We start from the raw sequence: 19526 nt of genomic DNA, 5'->3' as shown, positions 1-19526 counted from the left end.
AACAAACCTGCACGTTATGCACATGTACCCTAGAACTTAAAGTATAATAAAAATAAAAAGAAAAAAAAAAGAAAAAGAAAGTGAAAGAAAAAAAAAACATTTGGAGGAACCGTCAAATATTTTATCCAAAACATCTGCACCATTTTACATTCCCACTCACAGTGCTTGAGCGTGCCAATTTCTTCACATCCTGGCCAACATGTGTTACTATCTGCCTTTTTCATCATAGCCACTCCAGTGAATGCAAAGTAGTATCACGGTTTTGATTTAAATGTCCTTGATGGCTAATGATTTTCAGCATCTTCTCTTGATCTTATTGGTCTTTCTTTGGCTTTGGTACTTCTTATTGTAGTCTGGTTTGTTTCTCTAACTCTTTCATATCTTACCCCTTCCACTTCTTATTTAATTTGATAGCTCCAGTGAGCTCCTTTAAACTCTTTCAATACAGCATTTTTTTCCCTTCAAGTTTAAGCCCACATAGTTCCCATTTTAATCCTACTTTTCTTACTTTTTTCTTGGTGAGGACTGACTTTGGAGGGGTACAACCTGTGCAACTGCACAGGTTCCACACTCTGAAGGACCCCAAGTTTAGGCTAATATGCTGCGGTCATCATCTTGACATTTTAATAGATTTTGAATAGAAACCCCCAGGTTTAATTTTGCAGTTGACCTTTAAAATTCCATAGCCAGTACAGTTCTTGACTTATCATTATGACTTGTCCTTCCATTTGACAGAAGTACCTACAAGAAACTCTTCCTCACATTTGTCTACCAAATTAGGTTTCCTTTCTGAATGTCATCTATATCAGCATGCATTATAATTTGTAAATTTTTCCTCTGATCTTTATGAGCTGAGAGACCAAGGGCTTTGCTTTTCTTATCCATTTTTCTTTTTTAGATATGTAAAAGTAAACATGCTACTTTATTGATTCCCATTAAAGCATCAAAAATAAATGTTTTATGTCTAATTTTTGAAACCAAATATTGTACATGCCATCACATGTTTAAAATATCTTACTGGCATGTTTTGGTGTTTAAAATCCTCATTTTAAATTGAATAACATATTTTAAAAATAGAAGTTACAAAAACCACTAATGAAATAAACACATTTAGTAGGCAAAAATGTCCACTTTTCAATTTGGATGCAAGCATGTTTCTAGCCCCAGAACCCAGCAAAGTGTCTATTACATAGTTGCGGTACATACATAGTTCAGCCTCACAGTTGTTACTCAGGTGGTAAATCATATATCAAAAATAATTAAACATGAACTCCGGGGCCAGACAACCTGGGCATTCAGCTGCTAAAGCTTATAAGCTGTGGGACGTGGGCTAGTTATTGAATATTTCTGTGTCTCAATTTCCTAATCTTAAAATGGAGATACTAGCCTCAACCTCATCGTGATATCAGGAGATTAAATAAACTAATAAATGTAAAGCTTTTTGGATGTTGTCTGACAAGTATAATTTGTCATATGTATGTATTGCCTTTTATCATTATTACATTCAATTCCTATTTGTTGAATAAATTTTTGATTTCATTATCAAAGAAAAGAGGAAGACACCAGGACCTAATAAGGAAACTACCAAAGTGAAGAACTTTGATTGCATATATTTATCTTTCTGACATCATTTACACTGCTAGGAGAAAGGGTAATTATACAAGAGGTCAGCTCATGAAATTGAAATAAGAATAAGATTAGAAAGCTAGGAGCAAACCCAGAGGAAATATCATTATTGCTAGTAGTAAATAGAAGAATCTTATAGGGAGGGAAAACAGTATTTCTGTTTAAAATTCTTAGTATGACTGTAGAAACTGGTGGATGTGATGTAATATTAAAATAATTTTTAGAAGGTAGTTTGGATAAATTAATTCTAATAACCTTTGGAGAGTGTTGGTTTTTCTGTCTACATATTTAGCAGTTATGCATTGTCTTTACCTCAGAGTATTTGAAGTTCAGTTTACTTACTCAACAGAGAAATAATGTCATTAGAAATGAGGCAAACAGAATATCTAAAGCAGGGGTCCACCTGGGGTGCATATTCTTTTGTGGATCTGCATTGATCTTGGGTTCTGCCTGTGGTCCCTATATATCTGTCCATCATCAGGAGAACCGCATGACCCCACTCTCTTCTGTGCATATTCTTGCTTCTCTCACTTCTTTCTTATGTCCTCTTAGGGCATCTGCCTGGAATTCTTTCCTCAACACCACCCTTCTTTCACTATTTACAGATCACAATCCACACTCTGGTTTGTCAGGAAACATACCTACCCCATTCCTCCACTTACTCCTAGAAAGATACAGTTTGCCTACATGGTACTTTTCACATTTATTTGTATTGTACTGTAAAATTAGTATCTATCTTATTTGTTTAACTTTAATGCCACCAAGGATATAAACTATTACAGTTTACTCAGCACTGCATTCCAGTGCCTGGCTGCTTATTGTAAAATGCATGTGCGCACGCACACAGACAGACACACACACACACACACACTGACACAAAATAATTGTTGAATAGTTAAGTGACATGATCCATCAATCTCCCAAAAGCCCAAAGGAGCTAATGGTTCTAAAACTGTTCCATGACACAGTGGAAAGAAAAGAAAGTTCTGTAATACTGGCCACCTCAAATATGCTGTGAGCTATAATCAGATTCTAAATTTGGCAATAAATGTCTAGTCAGGTGAGGTCACAAAAAATAACCTATAAACATGACACATTTTATAATTTCAATTGTTTGACAATTAAAATAGTCAACAAAAACTTTATGTTGGAAATAAATTCAAGAAGTGGTTATCACATAGATATTTGATTGAGGGATTTTTGAAAGGACAATAAACTCTAAAAATAATCATATTTTTAAAATATTGAAATACCATTTAAGTAAGTGGTTCTTAAATTGACCTTCTAGAAAGGCAAAGAACATAACATCAAATCAAATTTCAGAGAGTGCATTTTTGTAAAGGATGGAATAATAATGTACAGTGAGACACTTTTCTTTCTAATCATCTTACTTAATTCAGTGATAGAACCTGGAAATACTAGATAGACAGCTAAAATGCCCATTAACCTGTCTCAATCAGGGATCAGATGCCTTAAATGAATCTTCAGTAGGTGTTGAATCAGAGCCAAGATATAAATGAATTTTCTTTCTGATATTTGTAATGTGTTTCTGTAGCACAAAGAGAGACATGTCCTTTAGAATGTCAGAAATGGGGGAAAAAAAAATGACCCTGGACTTTTAGTGCAAGTATTTGACTCAAATGCATATTGTGCATCATCACAGAGCCAATGATGATTCTGAGAATGGCTTCTAATTTTCCTAGGAATCACACACTTGGGCAAAGTGCCTGTTTTTCCAGAATTTAAGTTAATAATTTCAGGTATATTGATAATAACTTTTAAATGCCAACATTTGTACTGATAACATCTATATACACCAGCAATTTTTCACAAGTCAAAACCTTATCATGTATAACAGGTAATTACAAGAGAACATGTTTGTTTTCAAGTGAAGATCATGTAACTTTAAAATTTACTTTTCAATACTGTGAAATAATTACATTTTCTTTATAAAAATTATTAATTTGCTTTGCATTGTTAATAATGTATTTCGTTGTTATATTCCAATAAAGTTAATTAAGTACAAATGTTTAACCCATAGTAAATAATAGCTGCAGGAGTACATTTTCTTTATGAAACTGCATGTAAATTTTACTACAACATACTTTGCTTTCTAAAAATATTAGAATATAATGTTTCTGTCCTAGAAGTTTAAATGACTTTTACATGAAGTACCATAAATATTTTCTCACATTTGTTCAACTATACTATCACACTATGGGATGAAATCTGAAGATCCAACAAGACTTTAGTAAAAGCAGTTTATTCCAAGAGAAGTATATAGTTCAAATAAGTCATAATTATTTATTTAGGCAATCAGGAACTATTTTTAATATAATATGAAAATTTGCCAGTAACTCAAAGGAAAGTAGGATGTTGCCGTGTAAATACAGAGAGAAAAAAAGGGGAAAACTGTAAAACAGATCTGTGAAGAGTATTTATTCAAAGCACAGGATATTGTGGAGAGTACAAGTAATTCAAAATAATTGGAATTGATGACATCTAAATTGTAAAGTGCGCTTGGACAGAAAGGTGATACCACATGAGAGGTCTTTAAGCATCAAGCTGAGTGAGTGGTCTTTATTTGGAGTCACTGAAATGCTTTTTATCATTACACAGCCAGGGTACATGAAACCTTCATGAAGCTATGAGAATGTAAAAAGTGTGCTTTTTAAAAAAACTTTTTCTTAGCTATACAAGAAATACTTTCTACATCAGGAATGATTTCTTTTTTCTTTTTGCCAGAGAAACATAGGAAGTAACATAATGTTATATGTTTGGTCACCATTTTGCACATACAAGCATAAAATCTTTATTTTTCCTCAATCGATGTAAACAGAGCCCAGACGGCCGTATCGAAGTCAAAGGGCAGCATGGAAGCTCGTCACTGCATATTAAAGATGTGAAGTTGTCAGATTCAGGAAGATATGACTGTGAAGCTGCAAGTAGAATTGGAGGGCACCAAAAGAGCATGTACCTTGATATTGAATGTAAGTTGCTTTCCTTTTGTATTTTCATTAAAAGAACTTTGTGTGCTTTGAAAAAATATGATTTTTAGAGGAAAACCAAAATATATATAGTTCATGTTTCAGTATTTAATGCATAGCTTTAATGCATATCTAAAATATGATTTTTAGAGGAAAACCAAAATATGTAGTTCATGTTTCAGTATTTAATGCATAGCTTTAGAGAAAATATGGTAAAATCATTCAGTCAGTTATTGGAGACATCTAGTGGATATTACGAGACATTCCACAGTACTGTGTATTTCATCATTTTGATACTGCTTTTTCTGAAAATGGTGACTTTCTTTTTTTGCAACTTTGAACTCAAAACACAATATAAACTGAAAAATATTAATTATCAGTAATTGGTCAATATCACTTTAGATTTTTTATTTCTTTATAATATTTATGATTATCTCTCAGATATGTAGTGTTTACATATCTTATTCAAATTGTTACGCTATTTTACATTTTCAGAAACTTTAGTATTTTAAATGCAGTGAAATGTACTAATATGATATCTTATCAAAATAGTGTTTATTTTCTGTCTGGAAGAAAGGACCATGACGAGGATAGTTTTTAAAATAAATTTAAAAATGTATATAACTATGTGAGATTTGGGAAATGGGAGGGCTAATGTAAGTCAAGCTTTCACAAAACCCCTCTGGTCACTGCATGGAATTTAAAAATAATTTGGTATACATGCTATTTAAAAAGGAAGAAACTTAACATCGTTCTCAATAAATATTTATGAAGCATCAATATTGGAAAGTCTCTGATGCTTGAAAGGACATAGCTGTTCTTAGTGGAATGTATGAGATATTCTTATTGACAAAGTATTTCTATTGGAGCATGTCTAGTACATTAATATTGATAGAATGCAATGGTAACTGTGAAACAAGATGCATTCTCTTATCAAGAATGCTTTCAGAAAGAAAATATTTTCTCAAGAATACACATAAGTTATCCATATTATTTTACATTTTTATAGACTGTGCTTGTCAAGAAATTCACGGAAAAACCAATCAGAAACTTCTAAAGGAAAAAAGGATTATGAAAGGTAGTCAACAATAGAAGGCAACTTCATTCTGACACAAATTACTGACTTCATTTGCTCATATTAGGCAGCTTCTAAGAAAGCCACTTTATCTCCATCACACTTTCTAAAAAACAGAAAAACGGAAAGCATTGATAATATTGAGAACACACAAAGGAGGAAGTGATGCCAATAACTTATTTAGCTTTTTCCCCTAATAGTTTTTTCTGCTTTTTTCCCATTATTGCAGTATATTTCTTTTTCAGATCAACAACATCATTAGCAAATTATAAATGCTTTACACATTTACAGTACATTTGTTATATTTTTCATTAAAATTTATATTTTTAACCCAAAATTTACTTTATGATTTTTTAAAATTATGAATCTAAATGAATAAAAGAAAACCTTAAGAATGCCAAGATATGATTTATATGAGACCTCCTGGCCTCTTCCACTGTCCTGCAAAAGTCCTAGGCAACACATTATCTTAATGAAACTATATTTAGGGCTTTTCTTCTTTGCATTTCGTTTATATTTTAAAACATTTGATATATCATAGGATTAGTACTAAATCTCTGTTGCAGGTACACAGAAAAGTGGAGTTTATGAGAAATGAGCACTGTTGATATTTCCAAAGCACAGTAAGGCAGAGTGGCTCATATAAGATATGCTAGTATCAGAATAATAGGACTAGCTGTTATGCTAATTAATAGTGTGTTATGTGTCCCTGGGTCCTCAATTTACTTAGTTATAAAATAAAAGGGTTTAAAGAAGAGACTCTTGGGAGCTATTTATACTCAAGCATTTAAAGATACTTTTATTCAAGCGTATCCACATTCTCTAAAGATGCCCTGGGATTTCTGAATTATTGTCCATGCATGACAGCATAGGTATTTGTATAAAACAAATGAAAACCTAAACTAAGATTATAATTTATATACATTTATGTTGTAAAACTTGATTGAAAACAGTTTTAAAAACCATACTAGGTCCACATTAAGCTTCAGGTTTTGTGCTCAGTGATAATGGACACCAAGATGAATAAAACATAGCTCCGCCTTTATTAGAAATCTGCCATCAACTGGAGTTTAAATTAAACCGCAGCATGTATTTAGATTTCAAAGTGAGAATGAAGAAAATATCAAGATAATGTAAAATGCTGATATATAATTATGAGAGATTTTTCGTTATTGCTTTTAGCTGGGTAGAAAATAATGGTATAAACAAACAACTATATATTACAATTTGAATTATTTGCTCTTGTAATCTATTCATACTATGAATTAATAACTAACACAAAAAAGTACATTAGATACTTTATTTTTCAAGGACTGATTTCTAACAAAGTACAAGTTGCTTTAGATCACATTGCATTCCTTCTTTATAGGTTTAAATATTGATTTATGTTTCTGCTTAATTATTCTGAGGTAAATGTGTAGACTTAAGCTCACCAGAAAATTATGTAGTTTAGTTTATCTTTTTTAAACAGGGATGAAAGGTCTTGATTTGTAAAAGGATGTTTTGAGAATTCTTTGAGTATCCGCTGAGATTATTATTGCCACCATGTTAATCAGAGGGTAACTAGGTTAATATACTTTGAAAAAAAATATTTTTCCTACTATTAAACTATCGTTTAAATGTAACTACTTTTTGTTTTCCCTAAACGTTATTTTTCTGCAAATATTGTTGAAAATGAGTTGAATGGCTCTGATAACACTTGATTATTTTTCCAAAATGAAACATTTAAATTTATTCTACTTGAGTGGGGATAATTAGGAAAAGAAATATCATCTGTTTTAAGACATTATTCAAATATATTTAAGTACAATAAAAGCCCATATATCATGTAAAATATGATGAGTTTTGACCTGTGTATACACCACCAAATCTATCATAATCTTCAAGATAAACATTTACACCACCCTCAAGAATTTTCTCAAGTCACTTTAAAATCTGTCCCTCCTTTTTACACTTATCCCTAGGCATCTATTTACCTACTTTTGATCACTGTAATTTAGTTAACATTTACATGTAAGAATGTATATACATGGAATTATGCAGTATTATTTTTAATTTATTTTCTTGTTTTTGAAATATACTTATTTACTTTTATTTAGGAATAGTTGACAAATAAGAATTATATATATTTAAGGTGTACAAAAGTGATGCTTTTAAAAATATAACATTAACATTATTTTTGATTGACAAACAATGATTGCGTACATTTATGGGGTACAATGTGATTTTTGTTATATGTATGTAGTGTTAAATGATTCACTTAAGCTCATTAACATATCCATGACCTCACCTACCTATTATTTTTATGGTGAGACATTTACAATTTACTCTTAGTTACTTTGAAAAGCACATTATTATTGACTGTAGTGATCCAGCTGTGCAATAACTCTCAAAACCTATTTCTCCTGTCTATCTGCCTGTCTACCCTTTGATCAATAACACCCCATTTCCTTCCTCCCCGTGCACCCACCCCAGCCTCTGCTGACATAATTTTACTCTCTGTTTCTGTGAGTTAAACTTGATAAGCTTCCACAGTTAAGGAAGATTATGAGGTAGTTGTCTCTCTGTGTCTGGCTTATTTCAGTAAACACGATGTCCTCCAGATTCATCCATGTTGTGCAAATGACAAGATGTATCATTTTTTATATGCTCAATAGTATTTCACTCTGTATCTATACCACATTTCCTCTATCCTTTCATTCACTGATGGACGTTTAGGTTGATTCCATATCTAGGCTGTTGTGAATAATACTGTCATGAACATGGGACTGCAGGTACCTCTACCAGGTACAGATTTCTTTTCCTTTGGGAATGAACCCAGACAAAGGATTCCTGAATTATACAGTGGTTCTCATTTTCTTTTTGGGAGGAACTTTTATACCATTTTCTATGATGGCCATGCTAATTTACATTCCCAACAACAGTGTTCCTTTTTATCTACTTCCTCTTCAATACTTGTTATTGTTCATCTCCTTCAATAAAGCCATTCTCATGAAGTGATTTCTCACTGTGGTTTTAATTTGCATTCCCCTAATGAGTAGTGATGCTGGGCACTTTTTTATGTACTTGCCGGCCATTTGTATGTCTTCTTTTGAGAAATATCAGTTAAAGATAATTTGCCCATTTTAAAATCAGGTTGTTTTCTTGATATTGATTTGTTTGAGTTCTTTGTATATTTCAGATATTAACCCTTTATCAGATGTGTGGTTTGCAAATATTTTCTCACATTATTTGAATTGTCTCTGCTGAGCTTTCACAGTTGGCAGACATTGGCATGTGGATTTGTTCATCAATAATTTATACTACTTGTTCCTGTTATTACATCATACAGATATAACAGAGTTTATTTATCTAGTACCTATTGATGGACATTTTATGTGTTTTTAGTTATGGACTACTATGACAAAAAACCTCTGTGAAGATTTTTGAAGATTGTGTGGATATATAAGTACTATTCTCTGGAATAAACATTTTTCTTTGATTTCTTAAGTTCGAATTTTCAAAAGCAAAGAATTATAATTTTGCTGTAGTCTAGTTTATTAAATTTATCAAACTGGACTTTTACATGTTATACTATTAGTGTTCTTTCTGAAAAATTATTGTTTAATTTAAGGCCATGACAATTTATGTCTATGCTTTCTTTTTAAAAGTTTTGTAGATTATGGTTTTACCTTAGGGCTGTGATTCATTTTGAGTTCATTTTTGTGGAGTAGGTATTCATTGTTTTTCCATGTTTATGTCTAGTTGATCAAGCACTAGTTAATAGAAAGGACTTTTCTTTTTCTAGCTAAGAGTTTGACAAAATTGTTGATTATTTCAGAGTATTAGTTTTCCATTTTGTTAATTCATATTTTCTGTAATCCGTCTGTTTTCCAGTTTGATGATTCTGGCTTTATCTTCATTATTTCCTTTCTTCTATGTATTTTGAATTCACCTTTCACTTGTCATAGATTTTTTTAGGTGGAATCTTAGTGTATGTATTTTAGATAATTCTTATTTTCTAATAGAATCACATAACTCCAAATTTTCACTAAGCAGTGCTTTAACTGAATCCCCCAGTATTGTAGTATGTTCCATTTTTGTTATGATTCAATTAAAAGTATGATTTTCCTTTTAATTTCATCTTTGGCTCATAGCTGTGTATAAGAATCTGTTTAACTTTCCGATATTTGGATTTTTCCTTGATATTTTGCTGTTATTGAGCTCTAATTTAGTTCAGTTGTGCTCAGAAAGCACTGTATTTTTTATTTTTATGTGTATTAAGAACTGATTTATATCCAACCATACTATTTCGTGAATAGACAATTGTACTTGAAAAGTACATATATTCTGTAGTTGTATTTTAATGTCAGTTAGATAAAGGTAAATTATGGTATTTGTACTAGTCAGGGTTCCTCAGAAGGACAGAATGTTGTATATATTTATATATGTTTTATGTATATATTTTATATATAATATATATTTTATATACTATATAATTTATATATTTTATTATATATACTATATATTTATATATAATTTTCATATATAATTTATATATTTATATATAAAACATATAATTTATATATGATTATATATTATATTTATATATTATTATATATTATATTTATATATAATTTATATTTATATATAAATTTATATATTTATATATTATATATAGTACATATTTTATATAATATATATTTTATATAATATATATTTTATTATATATACTATATATAATTTTCATATATAATTTATATATATTTATATATAAAATATATAATTTATGTGTGATTATATATTATATAAATTATATAATATGTAATATATATATTATATAATTATATAAATTATATATTCCATATAGTCCATATAATTATATATATGATTATATATTATATAAATTATATATACAATGTATTACAGAATTTTATATATATAATAAATTCATATATATATGAGTTTATTAAGGAATATTAACTCATACCATCACAGTGTGCCACAATAAGCCATCTGCAGGCTGAGGACCAAGAAAGCCAGTCCGAGTTCCATAGCTGAAGAACTTGGAGTCCAATGTTCGAGGACAGGAGGCATCCAGCATGGAAGAAAGATGTAGGCTGGGGGGCTAGGCCAGTCTATTATTTTCATGTTTTTCTGCCTGCTTTATATTCTGGCCATACTGGCAGCTGATTAGATGGTGCCCACCCAGATTAAGGGTGGGTCTGCCTCTCCCAGTCCACTGACTCAAATGTTAACCTCCTTTGGCAACACCCTCGCAGACACACCCAAGATCAATACTTTGCATCCTTCAATCCAATCAAGTTGACACTCAGTATTAACCATCACAGCATTGTTTTAAACTTCTGTCCTTACTAAATTTTGAATATAGCTCTTCTATCACATTAAGAGGTATTAAAATCTTCTTCTACCACGACTGCGAACTGTTTTTTCTCTCTTTTGTTGATCTTTGCATTATGTATTTTGAGGCTTACAATGAGGTACACACACATTTATACTTTGTGTGTTGTGTTACTTTCCTGTTGCTGCTGTAATCAATTACAAAAGACTTAGTTTTATAACAAAACAAACTTACTGTCTTAACCATTTTGGAAGTCAGAGGTCTGAAATGATTCTCACTGGGCTAAAATCAAGTGTGGGTTGGGCTGTGTTCCCTTGTGGAAGCTCCAGAATTCTGTTATCTTGCTTTAGTTCAGCTTCTCAGAGGCTGCCCACATTCCTTGACTCATGGATTCCTTCCATCCTCAGAGCCTGCAGTGGCAGATCTCGTCTTTCTCACATCGTATCACTCTGACTCTGTTTTCTCCTTCACAAGTCCATCTCTGCCTCAGACTTTCTTGCAATTAATTGCATCCACTTGGATAATTCAAGATAACCTTCTCATGTCAACATCTTTACTTTAGTCATAGCTGGTAATATGTTTGCAGTTTCTGAAGGTAAAGATATTAGTATCTTTGGGAGGTCATTATTCTCCCTCCTGTTTGTGTCTTTATGAATTTCCCCTTTTATTGGAATAAAATATCTCTTTTTCTCTGCTGATCTCTCACTTGACATATCTTAGCTAATAATCAAATATCTGCGCTAGCCCTCTTATGCTTTTTGTTTGTATAACATTTGCCATTCCTTTACTTTTAACCTATCTGCATTTTTATGTGAAGTTAAAATATGTCGTTTTAGGCAGCATATGATAGAATATTGCTTTCTCATTGACTGTAAATCTACCTTATAATTGGAGTGTTTAAACAAGCAGTCAGTAATTAACAGGATCAGGGAATAAATATTTTACTTTTTCTGGGCTACATACAGTCTCTGCCATATTTTTTTTTCTCTTGTAAACCACGAAAAAAGTAAAGACCATCCTCATCTCTAAGCCACATATAAAAGAAGCCCTTGGGCAAGACTTTGCCATGGGCTATAATTTGCCATCCACTGGTTTGCCATCCACTGGTCTATTACATTTAATCCCATTGTTGATACTCTTTCATTGAGGCCTACAATTTTTATTTATCTTCTGTTTTATTCCTATGTTTTTTCACATTCTGTGCCCATTTTTCTGCCTTCTATTGAATTATTCAAAGTTTTAGTATTTTATTTTAATTTATATATTGGCAATATTTGTGGTTTTTGTTTTGTTTTAGATGATTCTATAGGAATTATAAAATACAAACCTACATTTTGAGAGTCTCCTTGAAATAGACTTGAGTTCATATTTTGACACTTTACATAAAATGTGAAACATTGCAACCATATGGATTCCTTACGCACACCTTATCTAGTTTTCTTTTTGACGTCATGCGTTACATCTAAAATCACTGAAACTCCCATCAGGAATTATGATAATTTTTCTTTTAAGTAGTTACAAATAGTTTAAAGAACTAAAGAGAAAAAATATTTTATATGTATTCATCATATGTGGTTTCTTTGTTCTCCCTTCATTTTTGAAGATCCCAATTTATGTTTTTCATCTGAGAAAGTTTCTTCTCCATTTCTTTTAGAGCAGATTTGCTGGAGATAAATTCTATTTATTTATCTTTCCTCAAATGTCCACTACACCTCTTCCTTCCTATTTCTGAAGGATTGTTTTTCTTTGCTCTTGAGAATTCTATGTGGACATTTCTTTAAGCTTGGGGTTTCACTATATTCTAGTCTCCTATGTCTGTTATATATATATGAATATATATATATATATATGAAAAAAAAATATATAAAATACTTTAAGTTCTAGGGTACATGTGCACACGTGCAGGTTTGTTACATAGGTATACATGTGCCATGTTGATGTTCCCACTCATAGGTGGGAATTGAACAATGAGAACGCTTGGACACAGGAAGTAGTCTCCTATGTTTGCAAAGAGAAAACCATATAAATTGACTCATTGTTCCTTCATGCGCCATGTATTATTTTATCTAACTGCTTTAAAGCTATTTTCTTTACCTTTGTTATTTCAGTTTGATTAGAATGAGTCTAAGTGTTGCTTGTTTGAATTTTCTTATTTGGACTGTACTGAGCTTCTGGAATGTGGGGATTTATATTTGTCAACATACTTGAGCCACGGTTTCTTTCTGGCCACTATTTCTTCAATTTCTGTGTGTGTGTATAATCTCTTACTCGTCTCTGGGACTTTACTTATACATATGTCATACCCTTTGAAATTGTTTCACACGCTCATAAGATACTTGTCAGTTTTATCTATCTCATTTCTCACTGCCCTTCCAATTAGGTAATGTTCTCTTATTTCCTCTTCAAATTAACTGATTCTTTACTCCACCATCTCATTTCTGCTGTTGAGTCAATAGTGAATTTTTTGTTTTATTTCAGATATTTTTATTATTATTATTTATTTATTTATTTTTAAGATGGAGTCTTGCTCTGTCGCCCAGGCTGGAATGCAATGGCGTGATCTCCGCTCACTGCAACCTTCGCCTCCTGGGTTCAAGCGATTCTCCTCCCCCAACCTTCCGAGTAACTGGGATTACAGGTGCATGCCACCATGCCCGGCTAATTTTTTTTTTTTTTTTTTTTTTTTGTAGATTTAGTAGAGACGGGGTTTCACTATGTTGGCCAGGCTGGTCTCAAACTCCTGGCCTCATGATCCACCTGCCTCGGCCTCCCAAAGAGTTGGGATTCAGGCGGGAGCCACTGTGACTGGCCCAGATATTATTATTTTTTTTAGTTCCAATATTTCAATTTGCTCCATTTTATTCTTTCTTTTTACTGAGAAGTCCTATAGTTTTATCCATTTTGTTTTATCTATTTTAGAATATATACATTTTCTTCACCTCATAAATGATAAGCAGAGCTGCTCTAAAATAGTTGCTCTAAAATCTACTATCTGATAAATTCAACATCTAGATCATTTTAGCATTTGCATATGTTCGTTGTATTTTTCCTTTACAATTGACCTCACTGTTCTGATTGTCAAAAAATACTGAATCGTGTCCTGGATATTGTAAGTATTATGTTGTGCATTCTCTGCATCTTTAGATAAATATCTGGGGATTTTATTTTTCAAGCAGTTAATCACCTCTAAGTTCTGTGTTCCATCCTGTCAGCAGTGACTCAAAACCTCAAGTGATTTCTTGAAGCTTTTGCTATGCTGGCTTGTGCATGCAGAGCTAGGGCATAGACTGAAATTTCTGTGGGTTTATACTCAGAATTTTGACATACCCTCTCTGACTGCTCTCCGAGATTACCCTCACACTCTCCGACATGATGCATGCTTCTTTCCAAGATACTCTGTCCTTCTGGACAAGTTTTAGTTACCGCGATCACTTTGAACCTCCTCAACTAGGGCTTGTCCTCTGGGAAAAGTCTTGAGAGAAAAATAAAGAAAAAAAATGGAAACTAGTTTTCATTTCCCATCACAATCTTCCTGATTTTTTTTTTCCTCTTTTTTTTTTTTTTGAGACGGAGTCTCTCTCTGTGGCCCAGGCTGGAGTGCAGTGGCTGGATCTCAGCTCGCTGCAAGCTCCGCCTCCCGGGTTTAGGCCATTCTCCTGCCTCAGCCTCCTGAGTAGCTGGGACTACAGGCGCCCACCACCTCGCCCGGCTAGTTTTTTTGTATTTTTTAGTAGAGACGGGGTTTCACCATGTTAGCCAGGATGGTCTCGATCTCCTGACCTCGTGATCCGCCCGTCTCGGCCTCCCAAAATGCTGGGATTACAGGCTTGAGCCACCGCACCCGGCCTTTTTCCTCTTAAGAACCCTTGGATAGTTGTTTTTTAAATTTATTTCATATTATTTTCAGAGTTCTAAATTCTTATTAGTAGTGAAGATACACCATCTTGGGTTTCAACTTCCATTATATAATGAGAAATCTTTATATATTCTACTTCTAATAAAACTTTAAAGCATAAATATATTTGGTATGTCTAACCAATAACCTACATGTTTTAGTTTCACTTTTCAGCAGTATTTTTATTATTTTTCTTTTATAAAATTTATTATTCAAATTGGTTAGAGTATTTTACATCATATATTCTCAGAAACATTATTTTTGTAATGTAAGATGTTTAAACTACAAAATTTTAGAAAATGTTTAAGTATCTATTCTTTCTGTCAGTGTATCAGTCCTTTGGACAGTCAATTTTGTTTAATATTTTCTTCATTAGCCTGGTGTTTGTTGACATGTTTACATATAGACAAAAACTTCATGAAAACTGTAATAAGTTTACTGGTAGATATATAAGTATTTTAAATTTTAATTTGAAAGATATTATAACTTTAGCTGAATTTAGAGTTACATGTTTAAAGTCTTGAATAGTATCCTTTAACTATAAAATGTTATTTCTACTCATATAGAATGAATTTCACATAAAGCAAAAGAAAATTTTTAAGATCACTAAACAAATTCTCAAATTTTATCATGGATTCTATTTACATATTTTATTTTTTATTTCTATTGAAAGGTTTTTTTTTTTTTTTCTTATGGATCTAACCTATGCTTGATGAATGCCGTATTTAGACTGTCTGGTTATTAACATCTTCCATGTTTGTTATAAATTACTTGTGAGTCTCTAGCAGCCTTTTTGATTAATCCGAATTCTTACAGTATTTCTTTACATACATTCATGAAAATTTATTATTTTTCACAAAGTTACTAATGAATTCCAGGAAAATACCAAATATATTGGAAATCTACCTCACTTTTCCAAACTTTTGCTACATTTAAGAATACATTTTTAACTTTAGCATGGTACTGATTTGCTCGTATATTTGCCTAACCTCTTCACTATTGTACAGATACAAGATTATTACCTTCTAAGTGACTTATAATTAATTAAAAGACCAAATCATGTAGTAAATAATGTTTAAAGTAGATGAATATGATGATAGAAAATTCAGTTATGGTAAATTATATAAATATGCTAGTGAAAGATTGATGAATACTAGTATACTAGTATACTAGAAAGTATACTAGAAAGTAGAAAGTAACATAATTCTTAATATTAATTTCATTAGTTGCTACAGTTGAGGTTTTATTTTTTGTAATAGAAATAGAGAAAATATCACAAGATATATTTCTACATTTAGTGGGGTATTGGGTTAAATGACCATTTGGAATATGTTACCATGATTGTAATTTAAAATTTAGCCTGTCCTCTCTTTTAGTTACACTTCTTGTAAACCTGTATGATTGTATTATGAAAGTTGAAACTTGTTTTTTGTTTTACAGTTATGCCACCACTATTTATTAAATCTTAATTCTCCTTATGTGAAGATTATGACACATTTTTAGTCGTATATTGCAATCAATTGCCCATGATATATGCAGAAGTTGTCTAATAAGTATATTTTTTGGCAGTTGAAGCCTGATTTGTAATTAAATATTTTATTTAGCAACAAATTCATAGTAGTAATAAACCTCTTAGTACCTTATATGAAAGGCTGCAAAAAGCTATTGTAAATAAGTATTTTCCTATTAGTAAAGTTCAGAATAGTTTTGTTATGCATCATTGCCATCAAAGTTGTATAGAGACAAAAAATTACAAAGACATTACACAATGTTAAACACACACACACACACACACACCCACCCACCCACCCACCCACCCCAGAACAGTCTTATACCACCTAAACCAAGCAACTACAGGTTAATATTGCTAAGAGTGAGTAGAAAAGAGTCAAACCATTTATAATTTGATAGAAGCCGCATTTACTGTAATAGCACTAAACTTAAGGTGTTAGAAGATTAAGCCTCTTCTTGCTCAAAACCTCTTTTGTGTTTCAGCTTAAGCAGATTTCTTGGCATTCTGCCAGTTCATTTTCAACATTTCAGAGGTGTTACTTTACTAAGAAGCAGGAGTTGAACTAAAGTTCCAATTTCTAAAACAAAGGAGATAACAGGCATGTGATATACAGTTTAATGCAGTAAGCACCGGTTACATAGTACATTTGATTACAATTAGAATATCATTAAGTTTTGTAACTAGGTAATCATTACATAGTAACTATTAATTATACTTAATTATTTTATGTATACATTTAATTTAACAGTTACATGCTAACAATGCATGCTAAGAAATATTAGAAAATTTAATTTACTTTTTTTTTTTTCTATTTGAGCTTGCTGCACCTGCCTTTAATTCTCCTTAGACATAATGGTGATTTGTAAATGCGTTTTCTCCTGTGGCATAAAAGAGGGAGTTAGCAGTATCCGATACATTCTAGGTTATGGTTACATTAAGTAATCCCATAACACAGAATCATGTTACTTATTTACATGCTGTCCATATAATTAATAGGTGTGTGCTTTATTGAGTAATTCTTAACTCAAATTCTCTCAATATAACAGTGAATATACATTCTCTCAATATAACAGTGATTTTACTAGCATGATTGGTTAGATGTATAGGATGAGGTAAATAAGATGTGAATATGATTTAAACGTTTAATGAAACTTATTTCAGTAAACACTTAGAAATTAGAAAAATTCCTTGGTCATAGCAGACACACATTTTATATCTGTGATTAAAATCTTGTCTTATGACCCTGACTTTTACACTCGCCATAGCACATTTAAGCCAATGAAACTTTAAAGAAGATGGCTCATTTGCAGACATAAATTGGTTCTGCTGCCTGCAACTATTTAGGTTTTATGTCCAGTATGGTAATTTCAAGGACAGCAACTGAGAAAAATGTAAAGCATATCTCTTCATCCAGAAGATAAAAAGAACAGAACATTAAAAAAAGAAAGGTGAAAAGTCTTTTATTGTTAAGCTGTAAATTTTTAACCCAAACTTTATGTGAACCCCCTGGGAAAATGTGAAATGCCACATTCTTCACGCACATAGATACTATCGGTTATCCTCATTTTGTAACATTTTTGTCTCTCTGACAGGTTTTATTTGATTCAGATCAGATCTTGTTAAAATGTATTTCAGAGATAATGGTAATGAAAATTTTTAAGAAACTTTAGGAAATACTCAATCCTTGAGATGATAAGCCTTAGACGTGAACAAACTGCAAACAAATAAATACAAATAGATATTTTGTAACTGGATTTATCACTGCCTCTTGGCATCTGTTTAAGGCTAACAGCCAGAAATACTGATGTCTACTTGAACCTTGCCCTTGCTTTCTATCCTTTCTCTGGAATGAAGACCTTGCCCTAGGAATCCCAGTTCTCGGTGGGACAATGAATATCTTAGTTCAAGCTGCTATAATAAAATAGCATAGATAGGGTGGGTTGAACAACAAACATTTATTTCTGCAAATCTAGGGGCTGGAAGTTGGAGATTAGGATGCTAGCAGGGTTGGGTGATTGGTAAGGGCCTTCTTTTTGGTTATGTATTGGCATGTACATGGCATGGCCTTTACTTGGTGCACATACACACACACACACACACACACACAAATCTGGTGTCCCTTTCTCTTTTTATAAGGGCACTAATCCCATCACAGGTGTTTCACCCTCATAACCTCACTTAAACCTAACTGCTTCCCAAAGGCCCTAACTCCAAAGACCATTCATTACTTTGAGGGTTAGGAATTTAACACAGGAATTTAGGGAGGACACAAGCATTCAGTCCATAGCAGTGAGCTTTCTGGGTTTACCAGAGAAGGCACCTCACACATAGGAGAAGTACAGAACTTCCACAGCGTGAGGGGACAGTAAGTCATCTGCCACGAGGTCTTAGTGTATTTTTCAGGATATTCAAGACAAAAAAAATCAGTGAAGTCGGTAAAGGCTCAGCATGATGTGATCTCAGCCTCACACTGTTCATGTGGATCTAATCCTAAAACATTGGTTAATTGATTTAAATTACCAAGTTTCAATTTCCTATTATGTAAAGTGAAAGAGACTTATCTATGAATTAAGGCATACTATGGTTAGGGTTGTAATTAAATATTTTCAACAATACGAATCAGCCATATAGTACACACCAAGCCCTTTTCTAGGATTTTAGTATATAGAATTGAATAAAGCAAACAAACATCCCTGCTTTCATGGACATTGGCAAGAGAAACCAATGATTTTAAAAAATAAAGTAGAAAAATGCATAATGTGGGGAGCAGTGAGAAAGTCTAAGGAAGAAAAAAGTAAAACAGTGCAATGAGACACATCAGTCAGCTTGCCATAATAATTATGCATAATAAACACCCCAAAATACAGTGTCGTACGATAATTATCACGTTGGAAACTGCTGATCAAAGCCAGGTTTGAATAAGGAGCTTGGCTTCAAACAGCAGTGCTTGACTCATTGGTATGGATCCAGTAACACGTATAACCAAGCTGAGGAAGCAGTGACTACAGAGAGGATATCATCTTATGGGGATGGCAGAAGCACAAGAAAATAAGCCCAACAACAAAGACGTATTTAGAGTGTTTGTTCAC

At 32.2% G+C, this 19526-nt stretch overlaps 1 protein-coding gene across 7 annotated transcripts in view; it reads left to right on the top strand.

The window, feature by feature from the left end:
• Window positions 1-19526, top strand: part of NCAM2 (neural cell adhesion molecule 2) — a 506280-nt gene that overhangs the window by 341938 nt on the left and 144816 nt on the right. For 6 of the 7 annotated variants that reach the window (XM_023227524.3, XM_026446625.2, XM_026446624.2 and 3 more), the window contains one exon: window positions 4466-4616. In XM_023227524.3, the coding sequence (XP_023083292.2) occupies window positions 4466-4616 (151 nt within the window). Of the gene's footprint in view, window positions 1-4465; window positions 4617-16919; window positions 16991-19526 lie in introns of those variants that run through there. The other variant, XM_026446629.1, reaches the window with a different exon arrangement.

The sequence above is a fragment of the Piliocolobus tephrosceles genome, chromosome 19, assembly GCF_002776525.5.
Source record: "Piliocolobus tephrosceles isolate RC106 chromosome 19, ASM277652v3, whole genome shotgun sequence".
Taxonomy (NCBI): Eukaryota; Metazoa; Chordata; class Mammalia; order Primates; family Cercopithecidae; genus Piliocolobus; species Piliocolobus tephrosceles.
This window is presented reverse-complemented; position numbering and strand designations above follow the sequence as displayed.